Source organism: Sphaerodactylus townsendi, unplaced genomic scaffold, assembly GCF_021028975.2.
Source record: "Sphaerodactylus townsendi isolate TG3544 unplaced genomic scaffold, MPM_Stown_v2.3 scaffold_18, whole genome shotgun sequence".
Classification (NCBI taxonomy): Eukaryota; Metazoa; Chordata; class Lepidosauria; order Squamata; family Sphaerodactylidae; genus Sphaerodactylus; species Sphaerodactylus townsendi.
The window spans coordinates 3,214,085-3,238,430 of NW_025950341.1; the positions used below are offsets into that span (position 1 = coordinate 3,214,085).

General features: G+C 43.0%; 1 protein-coding gene across 1 annotated transcript in view; it reads left to right on the forward strand.

Moving 5' to 3' along the window:
- Positions 1–24,346, forward strand: part of NMNAT2 (nicotinamide nucleotide adenylyltransferase 2) — an 86,959-nt gene that overhangs the window by 23,792 nt on the left and 38,821 nt on the right. The window contains exons 2-3 of the mRNA XM_048482523.1: positions 21,077–21,165; positions 22,271–22,338. Coding sequence (XP_048338480.1) covers positions 21,077–21,165; positions 22,271–22,338 — 157 coding nt within the window. The remainder of the gene's footprint in view (positions 1–21,076; positions 21,166–22,270; positions 22,339–24,346) is intronic.

Below are 24,346 nucleotides of genomic sequence, written 5' to 3' on the forward strand. Positions count from 1 at the left end.
GAATTTTATTGGGTCTACAGCTCCAGCTATGGACTTTCACAATTAATTTTTTAAAAGCGCTTATGATCATCCTGACATGGTGGCCCAAAGAATGGGAGGAACTACTGTGGTTTGGGCAGAGGGGGAGAGGAGTGAAAAAAAAACCCAAGGAAAGCTATAAACATTATGATCTTCACTTTCCCTGTGAAGGGAAAGAAAAAGTTGCATTTAAAGAGCTTTTGGAAACTGTGCAAAGAATGCATAATCACAACACTCTCTCAGGCTAACCTACTTTGCAGGGTTGTTGTGAGACAAGATAGAGGAGGGGAAAATGTTGTAAACCTCTTTGGCCTCCTGTTGGAGAAAAAAGTGGGTATAAAGAAACAAATACTCTCCCTTCCTATGGGAATTAACATGAACAAGAGAGCCTTTTCCCTGTACTGTCCCGGAGCTTTAAATCTCCTTCTCCCAGCGAATCTAAAAGCCTCAGGCTATGTGGAATTTGATTAACATCATTCTTTTTCATAGCACCTGTAAGTTTGTGAAAACAAACTATGTTTCCAAGGTTGCTTTTTAAAATGTGGTTTCTAACCAAGTTTTGAACACTTAGAAATATTATGGCTGCTTTAAGCTCTCAGGGTTTTAAGTTAGATTTGAATAGGCCATGTGATAGATTTTAGGTGCTGCTGCATACTTTTAAAATTAAACTTGTATTTTGCTCTTATTATCTGTTATATCAAATCACTGATTTTTTTATTTATCTGATGTTATTATTTTATTTTTCTCCTGTAAATTGCCACACATGCCTTGTTAAGTAGAAGACTGGGAAATAAATCTTGTAAGTAAATAGTCCTTATCCAATACAGGAACAAAGCCTACATGTGTATGAATGCAGTTACATGGATTCTTCCCTTCTCCCTATGGTGTTTCCCACTCCACAGCATTATATTGTATACTACCTAGGGTGGAGACCTGTTTTAATTTAATTTAATTGCTTCACCTTTGCAAAGGGATTGTGTGTTTTTTAAAAAAATTCATACAGAACCTTTCTTCCTAAAAGAAAATTAACATATGAAGAAATTAATTTTTTTAATTAAAAGCAATAGCTCTGAATAAAAACAAAAATCTCTCTGCTCCCTAAAGGAGCACTTAATTTTGGGACTCAGGGCTTCTCTCATGCAGGCAGATGGAGGCTATAGTCAGACACTGTGTTTTTAACTCCAGTTTAGTGTGACATCTAAATCCATGCTGCAACAATCTGGGATTTTTTACCAGTGGTTTAACCCAGTTTAAGAATGCAGAAAACCTTTCTAGTGAGCTGCTACATCTGAATGCAGGAATCACAGGTCAGGATTGGCATGTTCAGAAATGCCACCTTGAATGCAGAGTTACATCTGCAGGGGGGCAAAAAAAATACCTCACAGTTCTAGCTGCAGGCAAACGGAAATCTCTAGGCAGACTTCGATTTGTTTTGACCATCTTGCAATATCAATACAAATTAGTAGTGTGCCTCTGGTGATAAGCTTTGAGGCAGGTACAGAAGATGCTTCAGGGCTGAGACTTCTGTTATCAGCCCTGGTGGATTCCTGTTACTGTAGGGACACATATTTAATAGCAACAAGATCTGTAATGAGATAAATAAGCAGGGATGTTGCCAGTGAGATTATTTCCCATCCTTTCTCAGGCCCCTTCCGCACATGCAGAATAATGCACTGTCAATGCACTTTGCATCTGTGCGGAATAGCCAAATCCACTTGCAAACAATTGTGAAAGTGGATTGAAAGTGCATTATTCTGCATGTGGAGAAGGGGCCTCAGTGTTCCAAAGGTAAGTCTTCAACATCAGGGACTTCAGGGCTCAGGATACACCGGCTATCAGATGTTCCCTGTCAGCATGGCCAATTGGCCATGCTGGTAGGGGCTGATGGGAATTGTAGTTCCTGAACATCTGGAGAGCCGCAGGTTCCCTACCCCTGAACTAGACCTTTCATGCTTGCCAGTTAAGCTGCAGAAATGCTGTCCCAGGTTCCAGGCCCTTCTTGCTAGGGAACAGTCAACATAACAAGTCTTTGGAGCCTCAGTCTGAAAGTGGGAGTCTGTTTCAACTTCCACTAGCTCCTCTGGTGTCCTTGCAGGTTTCACAGGCCCATATCTTCTGCAGTTTTTCCCTACGACTTCTGCTTTCTCCTTTCCCACCCTTTTTCTATCCCCTTAGGAAAAAGACAACCATTACCAAAATCAGAGTCCGATCTATTGGATAATGTAATCCTTCAGTAATTCCATTACAATCTGCTGCATTAATGGTGGTTACTTTAATAAATGAGTCTCCAACCAACCATGGTTAATCAGGGGCATACTGCCCACAGGGACAGGGAGGGTCAAATGACCCCAGGCACACAGGCGGGGAACACAAAATCGCCCTCCTCCTCCCCCCACTGACGCGGGGGTGATTTGACCCCCCTGCCCCCGTGGGCGGTATGCAGCGCTCAACCGAGCCGCCTCCTTCCCTCTCCAGGACCTTGGGATGGGGCTCAGATGCAGTGGTGGATGTGGCTCTAGTAGGAACCATGGTGGCAGGTCGCCTCCAAGGCTGTTGGCTGTGGCACCCTACCCCCCCCTCCCTCCCTGCAGGCCGGCTTCTGCCCTCCCCAGGGCTTGGGGAGGACAGGAGGCAGACTGCAGGAAGGCAGGGGGGCATTGGGTCAGATGGGCGACATGGCAGCAGGCCGGCCCAGGAGTGCAGGGGGCGTGGGGGGCACAGGGCCGGGGGGTGCCCAATGCAGGTGTTGTCCCCAGGCGCCATTTCCGTCAATTCGCCTCTGTGGTTAATCGTGATGCTTCAGTGTTGCAGGAGAGCCTATGGCAACTATCTCTTGTTGGCAGCAGCAAGTAACCAACAGCTGTTATTTTGTAGAGCACCACATGTATTGATAGTGCCATATTTAGTATTCATTGCCTGCCTTACTAACATGACAGTTTTCTATTATATGGGAGGGGATGCATGTTTGATTTCTCCTCTGCTTGCTATCTAAAAAGTACAGTTGCAGGAACTCTGTTCTATCCTGTGTGTGTGTAAATCATATCTCAGACAAACAACACAAATTGTGAAAGGGGGAACAATCTATTGCAATATTGTATTGTCGAAGGCTTTCACGTCGAATATTGGTGTTGGGCTGGTTAGCGAGTATTTCGCCTGCATCTGTGGCTGGCATCTTCAGAATGATCCTCTGAAGATGCCAGCCACAGATGCAGGCGAAACGTCAGGAGAGAATGCTGCTAGAACACGGCCATACAGCCCGGAAACCACACAGCACCCATATTGCAATATTTGTAAGATATTTACAATGCAATCCTAATAACATAAGAACAAGCCAGCTGGATCAGACCAGAGTCCATCTAGTCCAGCTCTCTGCTCCTCGCAGTGGCCCACCAGGTGCCTTGGGGAGCTCACATGCAGGAGGTGAAAGCAATGGCCTTCTGCGGCTGTTGCTCCTGAGCACCTGGACTGTTAAGGCATTTGCAATCTCAGATCAAGGAGGATCAAGATTGGTAGCAATAGATCGACTTCTCCTCCATAAATCTGTCCAAGCCCTTTTTAAAGCTATCCAGGTTAGTGGCCATCACCACCTCTTGTGGCAGCATATTCCAAACACCAATCACAAGTTGCGTGAAAAAATGTTTCCTTTTATTAGTCCTTATTCTTCCCCCCAGTATTTTCATTGTATGCCCCCTGGTTCTAGTATTGTGAGAAATGCATAATGTGATAGACTTCAATCATATCCCCCCTCAGATGTCTCCTCTCCAAACTAAAGAGTCCCAAACTCTGCAGCCTCTCCTAATAAGGAAGGTGTTCCAATCCCTCAATCGTCCTCGTTGCCCTTCTCTGCACTTTTTCTAACTCTTCATATCCTTTTTGAGATGTGGCAACCAGAACTGTACTCCAAGTGTGGTCGCATTACTCCTTAATGAGAGTTAAAGTGTTCTAAGTCCATTGAAGACAACAGGAAGGATATAACTCTGCTCAGGATGGCAGTGTTGACCCTCTATCTTTCTGAGTTGACTGGGAACTAATATAGCAAATGGGCGGAGGAAGGACACAGTCTAGAATTATTTAAATGTCTGTAAGACAGATGCTTGCCTGAAGCACTGCTACTTTCAAAATAATAATTAATTGGGGATCAGGAAGAGATTTGTTGGCTATAGTATCACCCTAGAGGTATATCATGTGTGTATGTGTGTGTGTGTGTATGTGTTGTGTATATATTTTAAAACCAAGTCACGTAATACCTTATCAGGACCAAGCAGCTTATCAAAAACCAGTGTGCAAGCTTTCATGTTCTCTGGAAATCTTCAGCCTGGCTGTGGTAAAACTTTTATTTTGTGGACTGAATTGACTTAAAAACTCCCAAATGTTTTAAGAATGGGAAGTGAGGCAGAAGCGATCTGCCACTTCACATGCTATCAGTATTCGTTGCAGAGATAGCCGGGCATTTCTTTAATGCCTCATCTTTCTCACTGCTATCGCCCTAAAGCCATGGATACGCAGGTCAAAGTTTAGACTGAGAAACTTCCCACCTGCTCTGACAGAGTAGCAATGAAGTATTCGGTTCTCCAACTGCCCTTTATTGCCAGCCACAGGAGCAACTGGAGTCACGGTTCATTCTCCATTTGTACTGGCTGACTGTTAACTGAGAAAATTCTGGAATATGTCCCAGAATGCTATTTAGGGCAGTGGTGGCGAACCTATGGCACGGGTGCCAGAGGTGGCACTCAGAGCCCTCTCTGTGGGCACGGGCAAACAGTGCCCCCCTCCCCCACATCTAGGCTGGCCTGGGCCACTGGGCTCAATTATTAGCATTAAACCTAAGACCTAGTTTTGGGGAAGTAGTGTAGGTAACCCTGTTAAGTGCTGTTAAACCCCACTGATTTTCATGCGAAGAACTAAAGCGTGATCCTTTACCTGGCAGTAAGCTCGGTTGCTAGCAATGGGGCTTCCTTCTGAGTAAACCCTCCTAGGGTTGTGATTCACCTGTTGGAAGAGTTGCACGGTTGCTTCAAAGCAAAGCCACCGACTACTGACAAGCTTACTCCCGAGTAACGCACATATCAGAGCCAACTGTTTTTTCTAAACTAAAACCTCAATTTTCAGGTTAAATTGCCGTGTTGGCACTTTGCGATAAATAAGTGGGTTTTGGGTTGTAATTTGGGCACTCGGTCTCGAAAAGGTTCGCCATCACTGATTTAGGGGATCAGATCCAGGGGCTGATGTGCATGGGTTCTGTAATAAGTGAGTCAGTGTGGAAAGGATTCCCTGACTTAGAAAACCAAGCTCTGGTGAAAGACTGTGCTTTTATTTGCTTAGCATGTCCAAAAGTGGCACAAGTCTATTGGAAACACTAATGTGTTTTATGAGAAAGGAATCAAGATTTGTATACCTCAGCATTATAGAGTTAAAATCGAAAGGAAGGGAAAGAAGCACATCACAGCCATTGGCCTTTTTTTTTAAGTGCCATGTTAAACCGAAGCACTCCCTAGGGTAAATTATCTCATGCCCTGAGAAATTCGCCTGCATTGCAGAAGTCAAGATAGAGCCTGAAAAGATGCCCCCAGTGATCTCGATCAAGCTGCAAATGTTCCAGGGGAAACTAGAAAAAAGAAGCAAAGGGACATGGTTTCCAATGATGGCAGAAAATTAGCCTGGAAAAGATGGTGAAGTTTCCCAGAAAGAAAGGAAGGCTGTGATGAAAAGACATACGGCTTCTTCTTACTCTTCCTACTCCATCCCTTTCCCCCATTTGCATTCATTACAACTCCACCCACACCCTCATTCTTTCCCCCATCTCTAATAGCACACTTATAAGAGCACATGCACACTTCCGGATGGCCAGCTCTGGGTTGGGAAATGCCCAGAGAACTGAGGGGTGGATCCTAATGAGGTTTGGGGAGGGGGACCTCAGCGGGGAAATTCTTTGATATTTGGGGGGAAGTCTGAGGGCCTTTCCCCACTTACCTTCTGCTGCGCGCTACTCTCCTCAAATAGCGTGGGGTCCTGCGGCACTCCCCACTACAGGGACGGCGACAACGCAGCCGCCCTGAAGCTGCCGCTCTCGCGCCCCCTCCACGCGCGTCATTCTTGGAGCTCTTCAAAACGGCACCTTTTGATGACCCCGTGCAGAGCAGAGCGCGGGGTCGTGGGGAAGCCCGGACGCGCGCCAGAAATGACGCGCGCTGAGAGTAGCGCGCAGCAAAGGGGAAACGACCAAAGTGGGGAAACGGCCTTAGAGGGCAGGGTTTGGGGATAAGTGGGGCTTCAGCCGGGTACAATGCCATAGATTCCACTCTCCAAAGCAGCCCTTTCTCCAAGGGAGCTGACCTTTGTGTTTGGAGATCAGTTATAATAATGGGAGATCTAAAAGTGCCATCTGGAGGCTGGCAGCCCTAGTTGGTGCAGTCACGCCATTTTGTTTTAGGGATAACGGGTATATAAAATACCAGCGTATTACTAAAGCCTGGGTCGCTAAAAATACCCAAGAAGCAGTAAAAAGCTTGGACTTTACCACTTTAGATTGCAAGAGAGATCACATTACACTGAAGCACTTTAGAGTGCTTGAACATTCCTCAGTGTAAAAAACAGAATAAAACTCCACCACATCCTCCATAGAGGAAAAGGGTTTAGTCCTGCCCCACTGGGTTTTCTGACTACTTATACTTGGAACAAGCTTTTCAATGTAAACATGAATTGGATCAACTAGTCCATATGACCTTATATGATGTGATCAGTATATCATTTAATTTTTTCCCCCTTGGCTTGTTTCTAACCAACCGGTGGAATACTGAAACTACGCAGCAATGTTTTGTTCAGTAAAATCAATACGCATTTCCTGCTGGTTTCGCAGAGGGCATCGTCTTCCTTCAAAGCTAAACACTGAATACTAATCCAGATTCTAGTTTTTGTTCCAAATATGCAGCAAGTCTAAACAGCATAATTCTTGTCATCTTCATGCAGGAGTCCAAGATTTCTACTGTGAAGAATCAGTTTCTGCATCCCAATTTCCCCCTGCCCTTCCATTGTGACAATTCACCCCATGTATGCTCAATGGACTTAAGTCCAAGAGCTGGGGCTGTGGTATAAGTGCTGCAAACCCAGGGCGGAAGCTGACTAATGTCAGCCTCACCCCAGAGGCGTAGCTAGAGAAAATGGAGCCTGGTGCAAAATCTGAGTTTTGCTGCCCCCCATGTTTGTTTGTTCTTTGTATTTTTAGTGTTTTTTCAGTGTTTGGTCTGCAGGGGGTGCAGTTTTTAGGCTATGGCACCGCATCCCCACTGAGTGTCCTCCCTTCTCCAAACTCTACACTCCTGAGGCTTTACTCACAAATCTCCAGGGATTTCCCAAGATGGACTTGGCAACCTTACAGCAATCAGATGTGGCTTGCTCTCTTGGCTGATGGCATCATCCATTTCTGGCAAAACCAACAGCAAATTCAAATTGTAAATTTTTCATGACTGCATAAGCCACCATGGTCTTTTCTGTGTGCATACATATACACAAAGACATCACACAGGATAGTGCACATTGTGCATGTACTGCTAGTGGTCAATGTGAATGCGGGTATGTTATGTATGGAGTTTGGCACTAAACAGGAAGCTTCTGAAGATAGCTAGCTCCATTCAACAGGATGTGTTTGTCAACACTGTGTGCATGACTGAAAAGTTTTACAGTGCAATTCAGGCAGAGCTTGTGTTTCTAAGTCTAAGGAAATCAAAGGGCTTGGAAGCTTGCTTGGGACTGTACTGTTGGTCTCCTGGTCACTGTACAAGCCAATCAGGGAGCCTAGAGCAAAGCTCAGGACTACCAGTTATTTCAGCCCAGACCACTTCTCAAAGAAGTACAGTGCTGATGAGTCTTCTGAGGATGAGATGCAAACCATCAGATTCCATAACAGACCCTGGTAGTTTCTGGACAGATTCCCCACCCTGCCAATCACTCACTTGTAATGCTAAGCAAGCAGCATTTAAAATAGACTTGCATTTTCCTCAGCGTGTACAAGCAGACAAATTGTTATTTTTCTTATGAAGCACATAACCTTACAGTGAAGGCTTGTTATTTCACAAGATAGATATTAAGTCTGATAGGAAGAGAATCCAGGTGAATAATCTGATTTTTTCTCCAAACATGATTTTTTCTCCAAACTTCTTCAATCCAGGGCTTCCTTGATTTTGACTTTCCAAGTGGTGACTTTCCAATTGGTAGTTGATTCCACATTAACCATTTGGCATGGAATTGCCATGATTATTTGTTCATTCTTCTTTTTTAAAAAATGACACTGTGGTCATCTTGTTCCATTCCAATATCTTCAGGTGTTTTTTTTTACTTTTTCACTCTTGACTTGAGACTATTTAAAAATAAACCTAAAAAATAATTGCAGCACCAGGTTGTCTTGCATAGACAACAAAAGCTGCTGAGGTTTAACAAGGCTACTGTCCTTTTAAAGTTGCATCTGTTCCTTCTCATTGATTAATTACTTCCTATAGAGACATTCATAATTCAACTGCAAATTAACAGCTTTTGAAAACATTTTCGCACAAATAATCATTAAAATCCAGGATGCACATAAAATGTTTTGCGGTTGGAAATAAAACATTTTAGGCTAAAAACCACGTGGAACTCCTTGGAGGAAACGTTTTGATGCTTGCCTCAAAATGTTTTATTTTGGCTGTGTGGAAAGGGCATTTGGCTTGTTATAATGTAAAAAGTGGTATTTAAATTTCTCCTCCCTGCTGAGTAGCAGGGGCCAGGGCTTGGTGGTAGAGCATCTACTTTGCAGGCAGAAAGTCCCAAGTTTGATCCCTGGCATCTCCAGAAGACATCTCCAGTACACCTGAGACCCTGGAGATATGCTGTCAGTCAGAGTAGATATTGATCTAGAGACGGACCAGCAGTTTAATTCAGGTAAGGCAACTTTACATGTTCAAGAGTTGGTAATTTACAGTTGATTCATGACATGAGTGCTAGAAAAGAACCCTTCAACTGCAAGAGAACGGGGAAAAATAATTAAGTTGAAAATAAATGATAACTGGAAAATGCAGGGAGAAGTAGAGCTTTTGCTAAAATGGGCTTATTTCTGAGTAGATATGTAGTAGGATATTTTTGAGGAAATAGATTTTTATTATGCTTGTGAAACTCCTGTTTCCATTTGGTTTGTAGCTGGATATTGAAAAGTGGCCTTTCAGTGGTGCAAAAAATAACTCATTTATAATCATCTTGTAGTAGAGAAGGTACAGATGTGCACACCATAGCAAGAATGGTATTTGGAGAAGCCCCTTATTTATTTGTTCTCGCTCTAGGTAGGGAGTTGTGAGAAAAAAAAACTTTTGATTATAAAGTCTTCCTTCCTTCGCTTTAAATAAATTTATTCTGCACTTCCTCTTTGATTCTAAATAAATCTGAGTTTTATGGGGGGGGGGTTCTGAGGGTGTCAAAATGCCAACCGTGATCTATTGCTTTTGTTCCAACAATGTGAATTAATTTCCATGGCAACACCAGTTCTATTCATGACTCCTGGCTTTCTTGTCTAGAGAGTCTACCAAAATGAACAGTAATTCCCTTAAAAAACCCTTAAAGCACTACAGACAGCTTCTTAACTGGAACAGTGCCAACTTGGGTTACATTAATAGATTTTAAAATGCAGGGCCTTTTCCCCCCATCATTAGCCCTCACAGAAACAGTTAAATTAGTCTGACTTTTCAAGTGACCTGTAACCAGGATGGCTGGGTAGGGTTGTATGTTAAAAGCCAAGCTCTCTTCTCCAGTGCTTCTGTGTGATGAGGTGGAGGCTGAAGGAGAATTTCTCTCTATTAAATCTTCTCTAGTGGCTGAAAACAGACTCTACATCTCTCTGGGGAGCATCCCTCTATGCAAGGGGGAAACATAACTCTCCCCGCTAGAGTCACATGTAACTGCTAAGGTTAAAGGGAGATTGAGGCCAGAGTTTCCTAACAAAGGATGCCAGCTTACACCCATGACTATATGAGTCTGGTTCTGCTCTGAGCACATACATTTTTTCCAGAATTCAAATAAGGTCTCTGAACTTGAAAGGGTTTTGCGGGCCAAGACCACATATCTAGAGGGCAGTGTCTTCCTATGTCTACCAGTTACAGTTCTCAGATTGCCACCAGCTAAATGCACCATACTGCTTAGGCTGGCCCACCCAATATCGCGTCTTTTCTGTCACAACTCCCACCAAAGTAACAGGTTACTGCCACCCTTGCACTTAGATTAGGGATTATCTGCCCCACCTTTCATTGCCCACCACTGCTTCAAGCAATGGCTGGATAATATTTTTTTAAGGCAGCATCACATGTGGTACTGTGGCACTTCTGGTAACAACTCGTAAGTGACATAAAATACCTCTAGGAACTGTCAGAAACTCTGTAGTTTTACCATAGAGTTTCTGCCAATTCCTACAGCTATCCCATATCACTTCTGGGTTTTTACGAGAAGTGATGTAATGCCGCAGCTGCTTTGTATCCTCCCATTTCTGGACACACAATCCTCCCTGGCAACCCTACCTGCACCCCATCCCCTGTACTTGCTCAATGAAGAACTGGGAGAAAAAATGATGGGAGACAACAGGAAAAATGCTATGATGTCACTTCTGGGTGAGCATCTGGAAAAAATGTCACAGCATCTATGACATCCCTTCTCCCCAGGCATCACTCCCCAAACACTCTCTGGGATTGCCAGCATGGTGCTGGAAACCCTAAACACCTCCTTCCTGAGGAGGTGAGAGGTGTGCCATCTTGGGAGTATTCAGGAAACACTGCAAGGCTATGTTATTTGCTTGAGCTTTTGATGAGTGTAAGTTGCAGGAGGGGTTTTATTGGATTTTGTATTTTTTTTTTAGTTTGAGTGTATAAACTGCCTTGAGTTTTGGGTATAAATAATTAGATTAATTGGTTTTTTTTTTCCAATATATTGATTCCTTGCTAACAATGTACACAATCTGAAAAATATAAGCCACAGAGCAACGCCTCAGTAATGCAAATGTACAGTTTACCTACCAGTCACAGCCAACCCCACACACCATGTTTTATCACTTTTTCTTTGTTTACTGAAATGAAGGCCAGCCATTGGGCCCTGGAGCTCTTCCAGAATTAGAACTGACCTCCAGACTACAAAGACCAGTTCCCCTTGGAAAAAATGGCCATTGCTGAGCTCTCTTGCCTGCTCAAAGTGCCTTAGTCAATCCCTTTCCTGACAAGCAAAACAGCCACAGATTGATGGATTTTCCAAATCAATCTAGTAATCAAAGGGAGCCTGTACCCAAACCCTGTCCAGAAACTCTAAAATATCTCCTATCAGGGACAGTCAAGTCAATAGGTCTGGGCACTGGAACCATCTCCTGAAGGTTGAGCCACTGTGAGGCTTTCTGATAACCCACCAATTTCAGCAGTCACTTATGCTACAGAATCTTTTTCTGAAGTACAAAAAACTTATTCTGAGATCTTGGAGAACAGCTGCCAGTCTGAGCAGACAGTACTGACTTTGATGGACCAATGGCCTGATTTAGTATACAGCAGCTTCATTTGAACATATAGGTAAACCTGATGAGTGGATGAACTACCAGTAAGGATCTTCCCCCTCCCCTCTTTCCTCCCTCTACTCCCACCCCTTCCTTCCCACTCCTCTCAGTGTGTGTGGGCCTCAACCAGATGGTGAGTCCCCTCCCTCTCCCTCCTCCCCAGGGTGTATGTGCCACAACCAGATGCTGGGCCTTCTCCCTCCCTCTCCCTCCCACTAGAATGGGTGGGCCATGACCAGATGCCGGGCCCCTCCCCCATCTCCCGAGGGTAGGTGGGCCACAACAAGATGAAGGCCCGCTCCCCTCTCCCTACACCCAGGTTGGGTGGGCCTTGCTGTGAATCCCCAGTATTCTCAAGAGCACAGTATTCTCAAGAGCACAGAGTTTGCTTTGAGAAGAGATGTGAGTGAGCTACTAGTTGTGAACACAAATCAGTCTGTAGAGCAAGTGCTAAAATTATGCGACCTTCCTGCAAACTCGAGTGTATAATAATACACACTAAGATGCAAAACAAAGAGACACCAGATTCAATTTTAGGATAACAATGAGCTCTGACAGGTTTTTAGTCTAGTAACCAAAAACAATGTCACCTTAACAAAGGAGTGTTCCCAACCTGTCCCATGTCTGCTGATTCTTTTCTGTTTTTTTCCCATGTTTGGGTTTATGTTTGAGTTCAGACTTAGCTAGCCAATCTTGTCAGATCTCAGAATCTAAGCAATGTCTGCCCCGTATTACAACTTAGATGGGAGACACCAAGGAATACTAGGCTCGCTTTGTGGAGGAAATAGGGTTGCCAGGTCCCCCCTGACCACTGGTGGGGGAATTGTCAGATCCAGATTGGGAACTCCTGGAGATTTGGGGATGGAGCCTGGGATGGATGGGAACCTCAGTGGGGTGTTGATTATTATTTTTCTGGGTCTTCATATCTCTATTCCCCATCCCCAACATTTGCCTGAGGAAAACATGTGTTTGGGATTTTCACATTTCCAAGAAATGAGTATTTCCACTCAGACAATTCCAAAGATTCCAACTATCTATGTGAGACATGCAAATCAGCAACAGGAACTGTGCAACACTGTGAATGAAACTTCTTCAATTCACCCCCTGAAATTCTGGCATGTTGCATGGATAGTCTGAATGATAATTCTGTCAAAGAGGTGTATCTGTTGGTGGTATTGGCAAGGAATAGAATAGTCATGCTTTGTGCCTTTAGGCTTGCTTGTGATGTGTATAGTGTGGCACTGTTAGAAACATGGATCCAAGGACCATCAAAATAATCTGCACAAAGTTGGTGAAGCAGATAACAAAGCTTTTATTGGTTTACGGTCTTGCAAGCCCGGGTGCTCACCCAGTGGTGGACACTCAGTTCCTTTGTTCTACAGCAGTTAATATTACTTTTTCGGGACCACCCAATCCCTCCCTCACCTTTCCATTGGCTATGAGATGAGAGGGCCCAGCCTATTACAATTCATCTAGGCATACTATGTCATATACCAGGTGGTATCTCCTTCAATTAATACATCTCTATATGGTCATTTCCTGTAATTAGTATTTGGTGGTTCTTAGTTGTCAACCCTTCGTTGGTGTCTTCATGATTTTGTTCATGCACCTGCCACGTCTTTGGTTCCCTTATCTTACTGTGAAGACACCATCATATTTCAAACACCTCTTAACAAGCTCATCAGGTTCATCCAAAGGCCTTCTATCTTAGCCTCCTATAAGCAAATGCCTCTTGGCACAAGAACCTAGGTTTTCCTGACCCACTCCCCTGCTTTGAAGACACCATCCCAAGCTTGTTAGGGGGCCTCTTATCAGCAGGTGTCTGTTTGGCACAAGAACCCAAGTTTTCCTGACCTGCCTTCCATTACTGTATATGACTATTGAAACCAGGCTTCAGAAGCATCTTAGAAAAAGAGCTAGAGGCCTTAAGAAGCTTCTGAATGGAGTTTTTGCTTAATAGCACCTACTGATTAGGGTCTAGAGAAGCAAGCTGTTTTAGCTATTTTACACTTCAAACTGAGAGAATAACATTTATAGCAGGATTCATTACACATGAAGCATTAGGATACACATATTGAACATGAGTGATTAACATATTCTTTAAGTTTCATCATTTAGCTACAATATAAAAGCATTTAAACATAGAAACATATTATGAACTATTCCCTACTAAAACTCGTGAACCCTTTTTCCTGCCAGCTCATTAGGGCAGATGTACTGAACTAGCACAAGAAATGCACGCATCATCATCACACTCCCTTTTTCTCTCAATTAGTACTAACAGACTTCAAAGGAGGAGATATGATCTCAGAGCAGGTGTGCTTTATCCTGCATCCCAATTAGCCAACAAACTTTTAGATAAAAAGTACTCCTACCTGCTGCTTCTTAGGTCACCATTCTCCCTTCTCCAATTTCTGAAGCCAAGTTGTTTCACGGACCTTCCTTTAACATTTTATAAAAGTATATTAAATATATAAAAGTATATTTTAAAATAATTTAATCCCATGTATACTTAAATATATGTAAAAGCAACATTATACCATCTCTCACAGCACTGTCGTGTGTTGTAGTACATCATACATTGTAGTCCTAGCCTCTGGCAAACAATAAGACTGGGTTAATTCTCTGTCCTTAATATACACCCCTCTTGCAGGAATTTGAGTTGTTGTAAACAGCTTTAGCCATGAGTTCTGAGTCTGGTTGCTGCAGATCATGGAAGGATGAAGAGAGGAACACGTTAGAATTGCACACTCCATATTGGGAACTTTGTGGAGATTTGGGGTTGGTTGGAGCTTGGGGAGGGCAGAATCTGAAGAAGAGAAGAACCTCAGCAATGTATCATTCAGCAATGTATCATGCAATGGAGTCCACCCACTATAGCTGCCATTTTCTTCAGGGGAATTGATGTCTGGAGAACAGCTGTGAGATCGTCAGGTCCCACCTTGGTTTGTCACCCTAACCTTAGGCTGCTTTGACTACAAAGTTAAGAGAACTTGCTGGACAATTAGGGGGAGCGTCGCTAACTCTCAAACTCTATAGTTATTTGCAGATAGATGTTTATTAACTGAGCGGGATCTGCCAGTTAACATTAAGGACAGAAATTCAAACCTGTGAAGGTTTTGACATTGGAAAACTCAAAAGTCAGAACATGAAGATCTAAGACTGACAGTTCTTTCCAGTGTGGAACTGCCTGTATACAGGCATGTAGAGTTTTGGCAAGGACAGCCAGGATGAAATTAAGATGGAGTGACAACCTGAACTATCAGAACTGAAACGCTTTAGAAGATTTAGCGCACGGTCCTCTTGTTATATAAAAGGCAGCATTTATGTTTATGCTCATTCTGTCAGAGAGTTTCTCATCAGAAGTATATCATGATGTGGGGGCAATGGGGTTTTGCTTTGGTTCTAAGACAGCCAAGGTACAGAGAAGTGTGGATTTGAAATCATTTAAGTTCACTGGCTTGCAAATAGTATTAATTAGGTAAAGTTTCCCCTTCAGTTGTGTTCGACCCTGGGGTACCACTGCAAGCAGTGATTTCATAGGCAAGCCGTTTTTATGGGGTAGTTTGCCATTGCTTTCTCTGGCTATTCTTTACCCCCTAGATATGTACTAGATTCTCATTTACCGACCAAGGATTGGATGGATGGCTGATTTGACCATGAGCCAGCTGCCAGGATATCTGACCCACAGGGGGCTCGAACTCCTGACCGTGTGAGTGGCAGTGCAAGCACTTAACCACTACGCCACGCAGCTCCTAGTATTAATAATACTGAGCATTTACATCACACTTTAGAGTGTTCAGACCCTTTTGCATATTTACCACTGTAAGCCTTACAACTCTGTCAGGTAGATATGTATTGTTATCTGCATATAGGGAGCTGAGACCGAGACCGACACCACTAGTAATTTCCTGATGGGTGGAGATTTGAACTGGTAACTCTCCATCATATGATTAGCTTCTACACTGAATATGCAATCATGTAATTTAAGACATGTTCGTAACAAAAAACACCCATCAGGGTTTATCAGCATTTTTGCTATCTGTGAATAATATAATGTTGAAAAGAGTGCATTAAAAAGTCACTTTAATCAGCATACAATCTGACCTAAATGGCTATATTTTCCCCTTTCCATCTGCTTTTTTATTTGCAGAGGAAAAGATGTGAGCATAACTTCTCATAGGTAGGAAAACAGAATGAGAGGAGTGGAATTTCCTGTAGTTTTTCCAGTTATTATTACAGCCTTCTATGGCTACTTTTCATTTTTTTAAAGCTGGAACTACAAAATTAATATTTGTTGTGACATGGGAAGGAAAGGGGCGAGACGGCTCATTGCAAGGCTTTAGATCAGTTTTCACTTTGTGACTTGGGCAACGTTTCAGTCTCTAGTTGAAAGTGCAACTGCTTCTAACATTATGTTTACATGCTATGGTAATGGATATACTCGTGTAGAATATTGTTTGTTTAAGCGCACTTGTCCCTTTTGGGCCATCTTGTGGGGAAATGGTAGCTATGGCTCCTCCCACCCATTCCCTTTGTTGTCCTCCCATCTCCCTTCCTCCAAACTGCCAGGCCAGGCATTTGGAATCTAGATTGCCCCAACAGCATACAGGAATGGGCAGGAGGAACTTCTGATGCCTTCTGTTTTACTGTTCCTTCCTTCCTTCCTTCCTTCCTTCCTTCCTTCCTTCCTTCCTTCCTTCCTTCCTTCCTTCCTTCCTCCTACTTGTCTTTCCTGATTCCTCTGTTGGGTTCCCATTCCAACTAAATAATGAAATTATAATAGTAAGTGGGACTCATGTAGAGAACTGAACTGAACTGTGGGCCTGCGGGAGTTTCCTTGCTGGAATATTTTAAATTTTGATGATATTCATAACTGTAATTTTAAGTATTTATAATGTTTTATGTGATTTTCAGTATTTATAATGTTTTATATATTGTTTTATAGGATGACGGAAATAGCGCTGAGCCTTTAGAGGTGGGCGGTGAATAAATCCAATAACAATAAATGAATAAATAAAACTGGGACACTGCAGATGACTACATTTAATATCTGAGTTGCAAGGTTGCTGTGTTTGTGTATGCAATTTAAGGAAAACCAGAAAATCAGTAGATGCCTCTGAGCTCCGCCATCTGCTCCACTAGGCGCTATCCTTAAACATCATTCCCTGAGTCACACGGATGTGGTGACAAGGTTGTCATAAACGTCTTGTATGATTTGATTTTAATGTATTACTACTTTCTCTGGCTGGCTTTGTAAGCTGTGTTGAGTTATCATTTACAGTGAGAAAGGTGACATAAAGATGTTTTAGTCAGTTACAAAACAGAAAGTAGCAAAGCATGCCAAAAGGTTAGGACCAAATCAGGAAGGAGCATATGTCAGCCTTAGCTGAAAGGAAAATAACTTACAGCATCTGAAGATACATGATACGAATGAACCCTGGTGGTGGTGAATGGAGTGGGAGACTAGGGCCCATGATACATGGAACACTTACCTCAGGGGTCTCCACTGCGCAGTAGGGTTGTAGTGGGGTCTCCTTGCATTTCTCTGTTAACACACGAGGGGGCACTCACTGTGCAGTTTGTCTGCTGAACTCTCCCTAGTCTGCTTTTCCTGATTCTCTTAACTTCAGCCTATTAACTCACTCTTAAAGGCACAGAACTCACCACACCCAGTAGTCTCAAGATTGCTCGCATTTAAATTACTGTTATATTGATATTATTGTTATAGCAGTTATATCGATATTGTAACCCTTTCGGAACCCCCCCCCCCCAGATGAGAGAGGAAAAGCAGTTGCCTGGACCACACACTGTTGAGGAAGGAGAGCATGTCCTAGAGCTGATATTCTCTCCCCCTCCCCTACACACACAAACATACTTCCTGGCACTGCTGCCACAGGAAGAGAGGCTTGTTATTTTGATATTTCTTTATTAGATCTATTTAATACAAATACTCTCTGTTGTTATTATATCAAGATACTTTTCCATCGAACTATCTCTATGGTAGATTTAACAAGAGTCCTAAGGAACAATGTATTTGTGATTGTGGCTCAAACCAGATAGAAGATGCAAAGCACTACATTTTGCACTGTCCTATGTATGGTCATATTAGGAATATATATCTTTAAAATATTCTCGATAAACTATCTGGTACTGAGGAGAATAAAGTGTGTTTCATGATGGCCGATGTTTTTGACCAAGTCACACATAGGGTAGCTACATTTATGTTTCTTTCTACCAAACTTAGAACACAGAAAGGTTGTAGTTTTTAGAACAAATTATAAGATGTAAGTTCTGAAAATTTTTAAATTCCTTGTCATGTTTTACCATTCGTGTGTATAATTTGGTTTTAAAATGGATTGTGTTTTAAACTGTAGATTTATTATGTAATTTGAAAGGCCCATGGCTAACGAATAAAGACTGAAGAAGGATGAAGATATCAAGATACGGATATATTGATATGAAAATTTAGAAATCGGTGTGCTTTGGCTAAGCCTGTGTGGTTGAGCTTCTTTTGTTTGACTTCACTTTCTGACTACCAAGAGGTGTCTGCAGGAAGAAGCCAGCAACATGGAAGGGAGGAGCAAGGGGGATGGCGTGGATGGCATTGTGAGGGAGTAGGAAGGGTGAAGCTTGGTAGGTTGGCCATGGGTGGAGGGAAGATGTCTGCAGCAAAGCTGTACTCACTGGCAAATCTCCCCGCTCTAGCTCCAAAGCAAATTAAAGTTGCACTAAAAGTGGTGTCAGTTGCTGCAGAGAGAATGGAAAGTGAAAGTGGGGCTCAAGAAAATACATTGGAACAAGGAATCTTGCCACGATGGGAATTTGCCCCTGCAGCACGGCAGACACCAAGTGATCCCAGAATCTTTCACCTCTTTTGCTTAGTGCCATCTGTAACTACACTGTGATGTCTGCATAGTAAGTACCTGGGTCTAAGTACCTGGGTTTTCCCTTCCTGAGAGAACTCCAGATAGATATTTTTTTATTAATATTAGGGTTGTCAGCTCGTCAGAAGCAGAACCTCAGCAAACAGTTCAGTAAGTTACACATTTGAGTTAGAATAAGACAGATTTCTAAAAGGAAAAAATTAATTGCCTATTCTATGACGATACTTGACACATTCATTTTTTCTAACTACTTCTAATTGACATAGTTATCCTTAAAATAAAGGATCCACTGCCTGATTTAACTGGGGGTACTTTCGCAGACCATCAGAAGACTGCTAATTAATCTTTAAATTCATAACCCACTCTTCAATCTCTTTGGAGCATTCACACACACATCCTCAAATACCACCAGTTTCATGTAAACATGCATATTGCTTTCGCGCCTTGGTTTGAAGATTAACAGTTATGGTGATGCATCTGGAATATGTAGACCGTGCGATGCTGAATGCAGATTTGTTACATCAGGGGTTTGTGATGGCTGGCCTACATTCAGACTGTGTCAGTGGGATAAGACTTTGAAGCTTTGTTTTTAAAGTTGCATAATGATGGGGTGAGCGAACACAAAAGACTGTGCATACTGCGCAATAAATGCACAAAGCTTTAGCAATATTTGGCAAAAGCTTTAGTGGTCATCAGGCCACGGAATCATCTTTATATATAAAAAGGTGAGATATAATGTTTGCTGCAGAAAGTTGTGTGCTGTTAACTGGCTATGGAGGCTTCGGTGCTGTGTTTAGTGATAAGGCAATAATGGGCTGTGTCTACCTCTTGAGAGATTATTCTGTGTTCTGAATGGAAGCAGGCCCCAAAGAACTTTCATCATCATGATTCATCAGTTAATCGTCCTGTGTGTGGCTTTACTTAATGTTGGTCACATAATTAGCCTCTGTACAACTCTGTGAACACTGTGGGCAGTGCGTTCACAGTCTTCAATAACCAAGGCTAACTGCAGGATTCTATAATTCAAACAAGGGGCCAGCAGTGGGCTCTCCAGCCTGTATCGCTCCCAGTTAACTCTCCTGGACCTTTCTGCAGATTTTGATACCATTAATCATGAACTAATATCATGGACTGATATCATTAATCATGGTATCTTTTGGACTGCCTATATGGACTGGGATGGGGAGAACCATTCCACATTGTTCTGGTCCTGCCTGGAGGGTGGTGCAGGACAGGGGCAGAGCGAGGGGGAACTGTGCCCAGAGGGCATGTGTGCCTTGCACCCCTGCCTCAGTGCCACCCGCCCCGGAACACCCCTACCATGCCTCGGAACACCCCCAGCATGCCCCAGAACGTCCCTACCATGCCCCGGAACACCCCTACCATGCCCCGGAACACCCCCAGCATGCCCTAGAACGTCCCTACCATGCCCCGGAACACCCCTACCATGCCCCGGAACACCCCCAGCATGCCCCAGAACGTCCCTACCATGCCCCGGAACACCCCTACCATGCCCCGGAATGTCCATACCATGCCCCAGCCATGCCTCTGCCCCATGGCTGCTACACCACTGGTGCAGGGGGATTACTGTTTAACCCCTTGACCTCCTGCAAGGTTCCATCTTGTCCCCTATGCTTATTAACGTCCACGTGAAATTACTGGATTAACATTTACATGAAACTACTGGGTAAGGGCATCCAGAGAAATGGGCTGGACTGTCCCCAGTATGCAGATGGCACTCAGCTCTATCTCAATTGGCATTTCTGAATGATCCCATCATGTAGTGGTTAAGGGCAGGTACACTCTAATCTGGGGAACCAGGTTTGATTCCTTGAGCTGTGGAAGCTTATCTGGTGAATCAGATTAGCTTGTGTACTCTGACACATGCCAGTGGGTGACCTTGGGCTAGTCACAGTTCTTCAGAGCATTCTCAGCCCCACCTACCTAACAGGGTGTTTGTTGTGAGGGGGGAAGGGCAAGGAGATTGTAAACCCCTTTGAGTCTCCTATAGGAGAAAAGGGGGGGGATATAGATCCAAACTCCTCCTCCTCCTCTCCTCCTCCTCCTAGCCAGTGTTTTTATGTGTGGGTTGTATTTTAACTGTTTTGTGTGTCTTCTATTTTTTAATTGTTTTAATGATGAACATTTGGGTGGAGGTTGATTTTAATGGTTTGATAATATAATTTTATTCTGTATGTTTTAAATTATTAGCTACTTTGGTGGTTTTCGTAAAGGAAGAAAGGTGGATTATAAATTTTGTAAATAAAAAAATAAATTTCCCCTAGCCTATTCCTTTATTAGGCACCCACCTCTTCTTCCCTGATCCATAGAACCTTCTCTGTCATTCTCTAGCTGCTAAGTCAGTGCCATCTAGTCAAAATGACAGCTGCCAAAGGTTTCATGACTACCCAGTCCCCTGCAGGAAACCGCCCCTACCACTAAAGCCTGTATTGTGTTACAGTGAAGATTGTGAAACATTTTAATGCTTAAATAATACTATATTCCTAGAGACATCTGTGTTTGTACATGCTTTTATACAGATTTTGAGAGAAATATATGGTGGTTGCTTACTTTTTCTGATAAGTAGAATTTAAATACTGATTTGTAACCCCCTTTTCTCTTCTATTAGAAAGAGCCCGGGATTACCTGCACAAGACAGGAAGATTCATCGTCATTGGGGGAATTGTCTCACCTGTACATGACTCCTATGGGAAGCAGGTTGGTATATTTATTTGGACTCTTCCTCGGTACCAATAAAATCCATTGAGAATAAATGCTGGTGGCACCTAGTCATAGGGCTGCAGTGGTGGGAAAGGCTTTTGAATTTCTGTCTCTGGTTTAGCTGTTAAAACCACAGGTACCTTGTTAGGTAAAACAGTTTCATCATCATTCAGGACAGCCCTTCCATTTAAGAAAGTGTCTGAAGGAAGGAAGGTTACCACACCTGACGTGAGGACCTTGTAGCAGTGGAGGTGAGAGAAGATGATAGCTTTTAAGGGCCAGATAATGCTCTGTTAATACCTCTATTGTATTTATGTTTGTTTGTCTTAAGTCATCAGGTAGAATACAAATTCTATTTCCCAGGATATTAGAATAGTTCAGCTGCTGAAATTATCACCAGACCTTCTGGTTTACCTCAGGATTCTACCATAATGAGCAAAAGGGGGTGGTACACGACCACAAGGTAGTAAAGGACAAAATTGTACCACAAGGCTACAGCTGAATGCTGACAAAATAAAGCCTCCAACTTGAGTGCAATAATAGGTCATATACAGACTAGGAGATGAATTGTGGGTACAGGCAGCAACCTGCAAGTCTCTCCTTCCAACTCTCAAGAATTGGAGCAGGCCAATTCCACATTTTTTCTCTTCTTTAAACAGCTTCAAACATGATGCCTGTGACATATTCACCAAGCCATTTGGGAGAGGGAGTAATTTTATTTTGGACAGTTTAAATATTTTTCTGCATACCTTGGCAGTCTCCCAAGTATGAGGAAAACACTGCCTTTCCTTTGGATGGCACCATTGTGTTGCTTTGGGGCATGAACAACTCTGATTTATAGTCATAGTGATCGGCTGTATCTAGATGGACTCCAAGCCAGAAATAGTGACTAGTTAAGGGCAACCCATGATATTCCTGACTGATGGAGATCTGAATTAATCGACTTCCCAGTTTAGTTCTAACCAACTATGCCAGAACGGTTGTCAGGCTCTACAGCCATAGATCAGTGGGCGACGTAAGTGGAGGGTTTAGATTGTATCAAAAAGTCCAGCACTGTGCAATTGTACTTTGCCACTTTTGCTGACATGCTGCTATTTTACAGGGCCTGGTCTCCAGCCGACACCGCCTGACAATGTGCCAGTTGGCTGTCCAGTGCTCTGATTGGATCAGGTAAGACTATACACTACATAGTCATTGCAGAGAACCTGCTTGCTTTAGGTCGCTTTAGAAAGATCCACGTTGCCCAGCTGGGATCAAAAAACAGGGGGACAAACATCATAATTAGCTCAGTATTTACCTTGCACAGAAAGGAAAATTTCTCTACTTATGATTGAGACCAGAAGATGCTGCTTAGGACTAAGATTTAAAAAGTATCCGCCATGATCAGAGTGTTCAGGAAATCTGTTGATCCAGACTGAAACAATCTGGGAAAGAAGGGGAATCGATGGAGTAAAAAAGAATATTGACAGCCCACGAAACAGAGAAATGAGAAGATTTAAACTGGACATGTAAAGAATGGAGTTTGAATTAGAAACATGCACACACTAAAAATTTTAAGGGACATTTGAGTGAATACTTACAGTAAAAATAATATCACTGAATGTTGTTTCACTGATTTGAATCTCTGTTTGTTTTACTTTACAAAACTAGTTTATTGATCAGTTTGCAAAGTCTGTTAATGGAAGGACAGTTCGGAGGTCATTAATTCATAGGGTCACCATAAGTTGGAAGCCACTTGGCAGCACTTAACACACACAATTTACTAAATAAAATAAATGTGAGAATTTTGGACTAGCGGCTGGAATTCTGCAGTCTGTAGCTGTGTTAATCTGTTGCAATAAAATAAAACAGGAGTCCAGTGGGGTTCAGAAATTTCCCCTAATTGTATGTGTGGATATGTACATTCCTTAACTGCTTTCTCTATTAACGTAGTGTAATCCAGGTTCATGTTTCTCATGTGAAGTTTTGTTAATGGCTACCCTGTAGTTTTAAAGTTGAATTCTTGCACGTTTTGCTTGATGTCAGAGGAAGCTTTGCACTACAGAGTCATTTTCACATATGTGTATTTCACCTTGACATGAAAACATAGGGTTTGATCAGATAATTGGAGCTAATTTGTTAGAAGGGGAATAAAATATTGTAAGAAGACATGCTGCTTGTGATGTAAATAGTGCAATGTTGGAGGCCGACCAATACCAAATAAATACCTGGCAGATTATTCAGGTGAACGGATAATGATGTGTGCCACCCTGAGCTGCTTGGAAGGACAGAATTAAAATGTACTAAAGAGACAGAGAGGTCAAAGTGGTAAATTTTGGAATGACCTGCCCTGACCTGGCTGCCCCAGACTAGCCCAATCTAATCAGATCTTCAAAGCTAAAGGGTCAGGGATGGGAGATCACCAAGGAAGTCCAGGGTCACTATGCGGAGGCAGGCAATCTCCTTGGCCTCAAAAACCCTATTGGGTCATGATAAGTCAGCTGTGACACTTGCTGCCACACAGAATTTCCCAGAAGGATTTGGATTTCCTGTGATTTCCACCTGCTTGTTACTAATATTGATGAGAAATCTAATTAAAAGTTGTGCCACCTGTTGTGATAATGACTGGTATTGTGCTTTGGGTGAAGGAGAAGGACTTAACTGCCCTTAAAATAATGTTCTCCAAAACTGTGGATGTCACATTTGTCACAGAGTAATGGCAAGTATTCATTTTCTCTGGCTGTCAGAGTTTTTTGTGTAGAAGGCTCTTGCCCAAATAATCTATATAGCTGAACTGTGAGGCTGTCATAGAGTCCATCTGTCATAGAGTCCAAACTGGACTCCCTTCTACTGTGGCACAAATACTACAAGATCACTGGCATAGTGAGGGAGGCACAAGGGGGCTAGAACCCTAAGCCTTGCTGAGGCCAGCAGCAAACTGAGCACACAGCCAGTCCTCCTCTACTTTTATACTGTTGGCTCTATCTCCAAGCTCCCCATCCAATCAGGTGGCCCTTAGAGGGGCGGAGCCAACAATATAAGTGCACGGGAGGACTGGCTGTGTGCTCAGTCTGAACCTGGCCTCAATCAGACTTGGATCCAACTCTAAGCTGCAGGCTGGAAGCTGGATCCAAGCCTGGCTAATGCCAGGCTCAAATGGGCCCCTTGCTGCTCTGATCTCTTTGTGGAGATTGGGGAT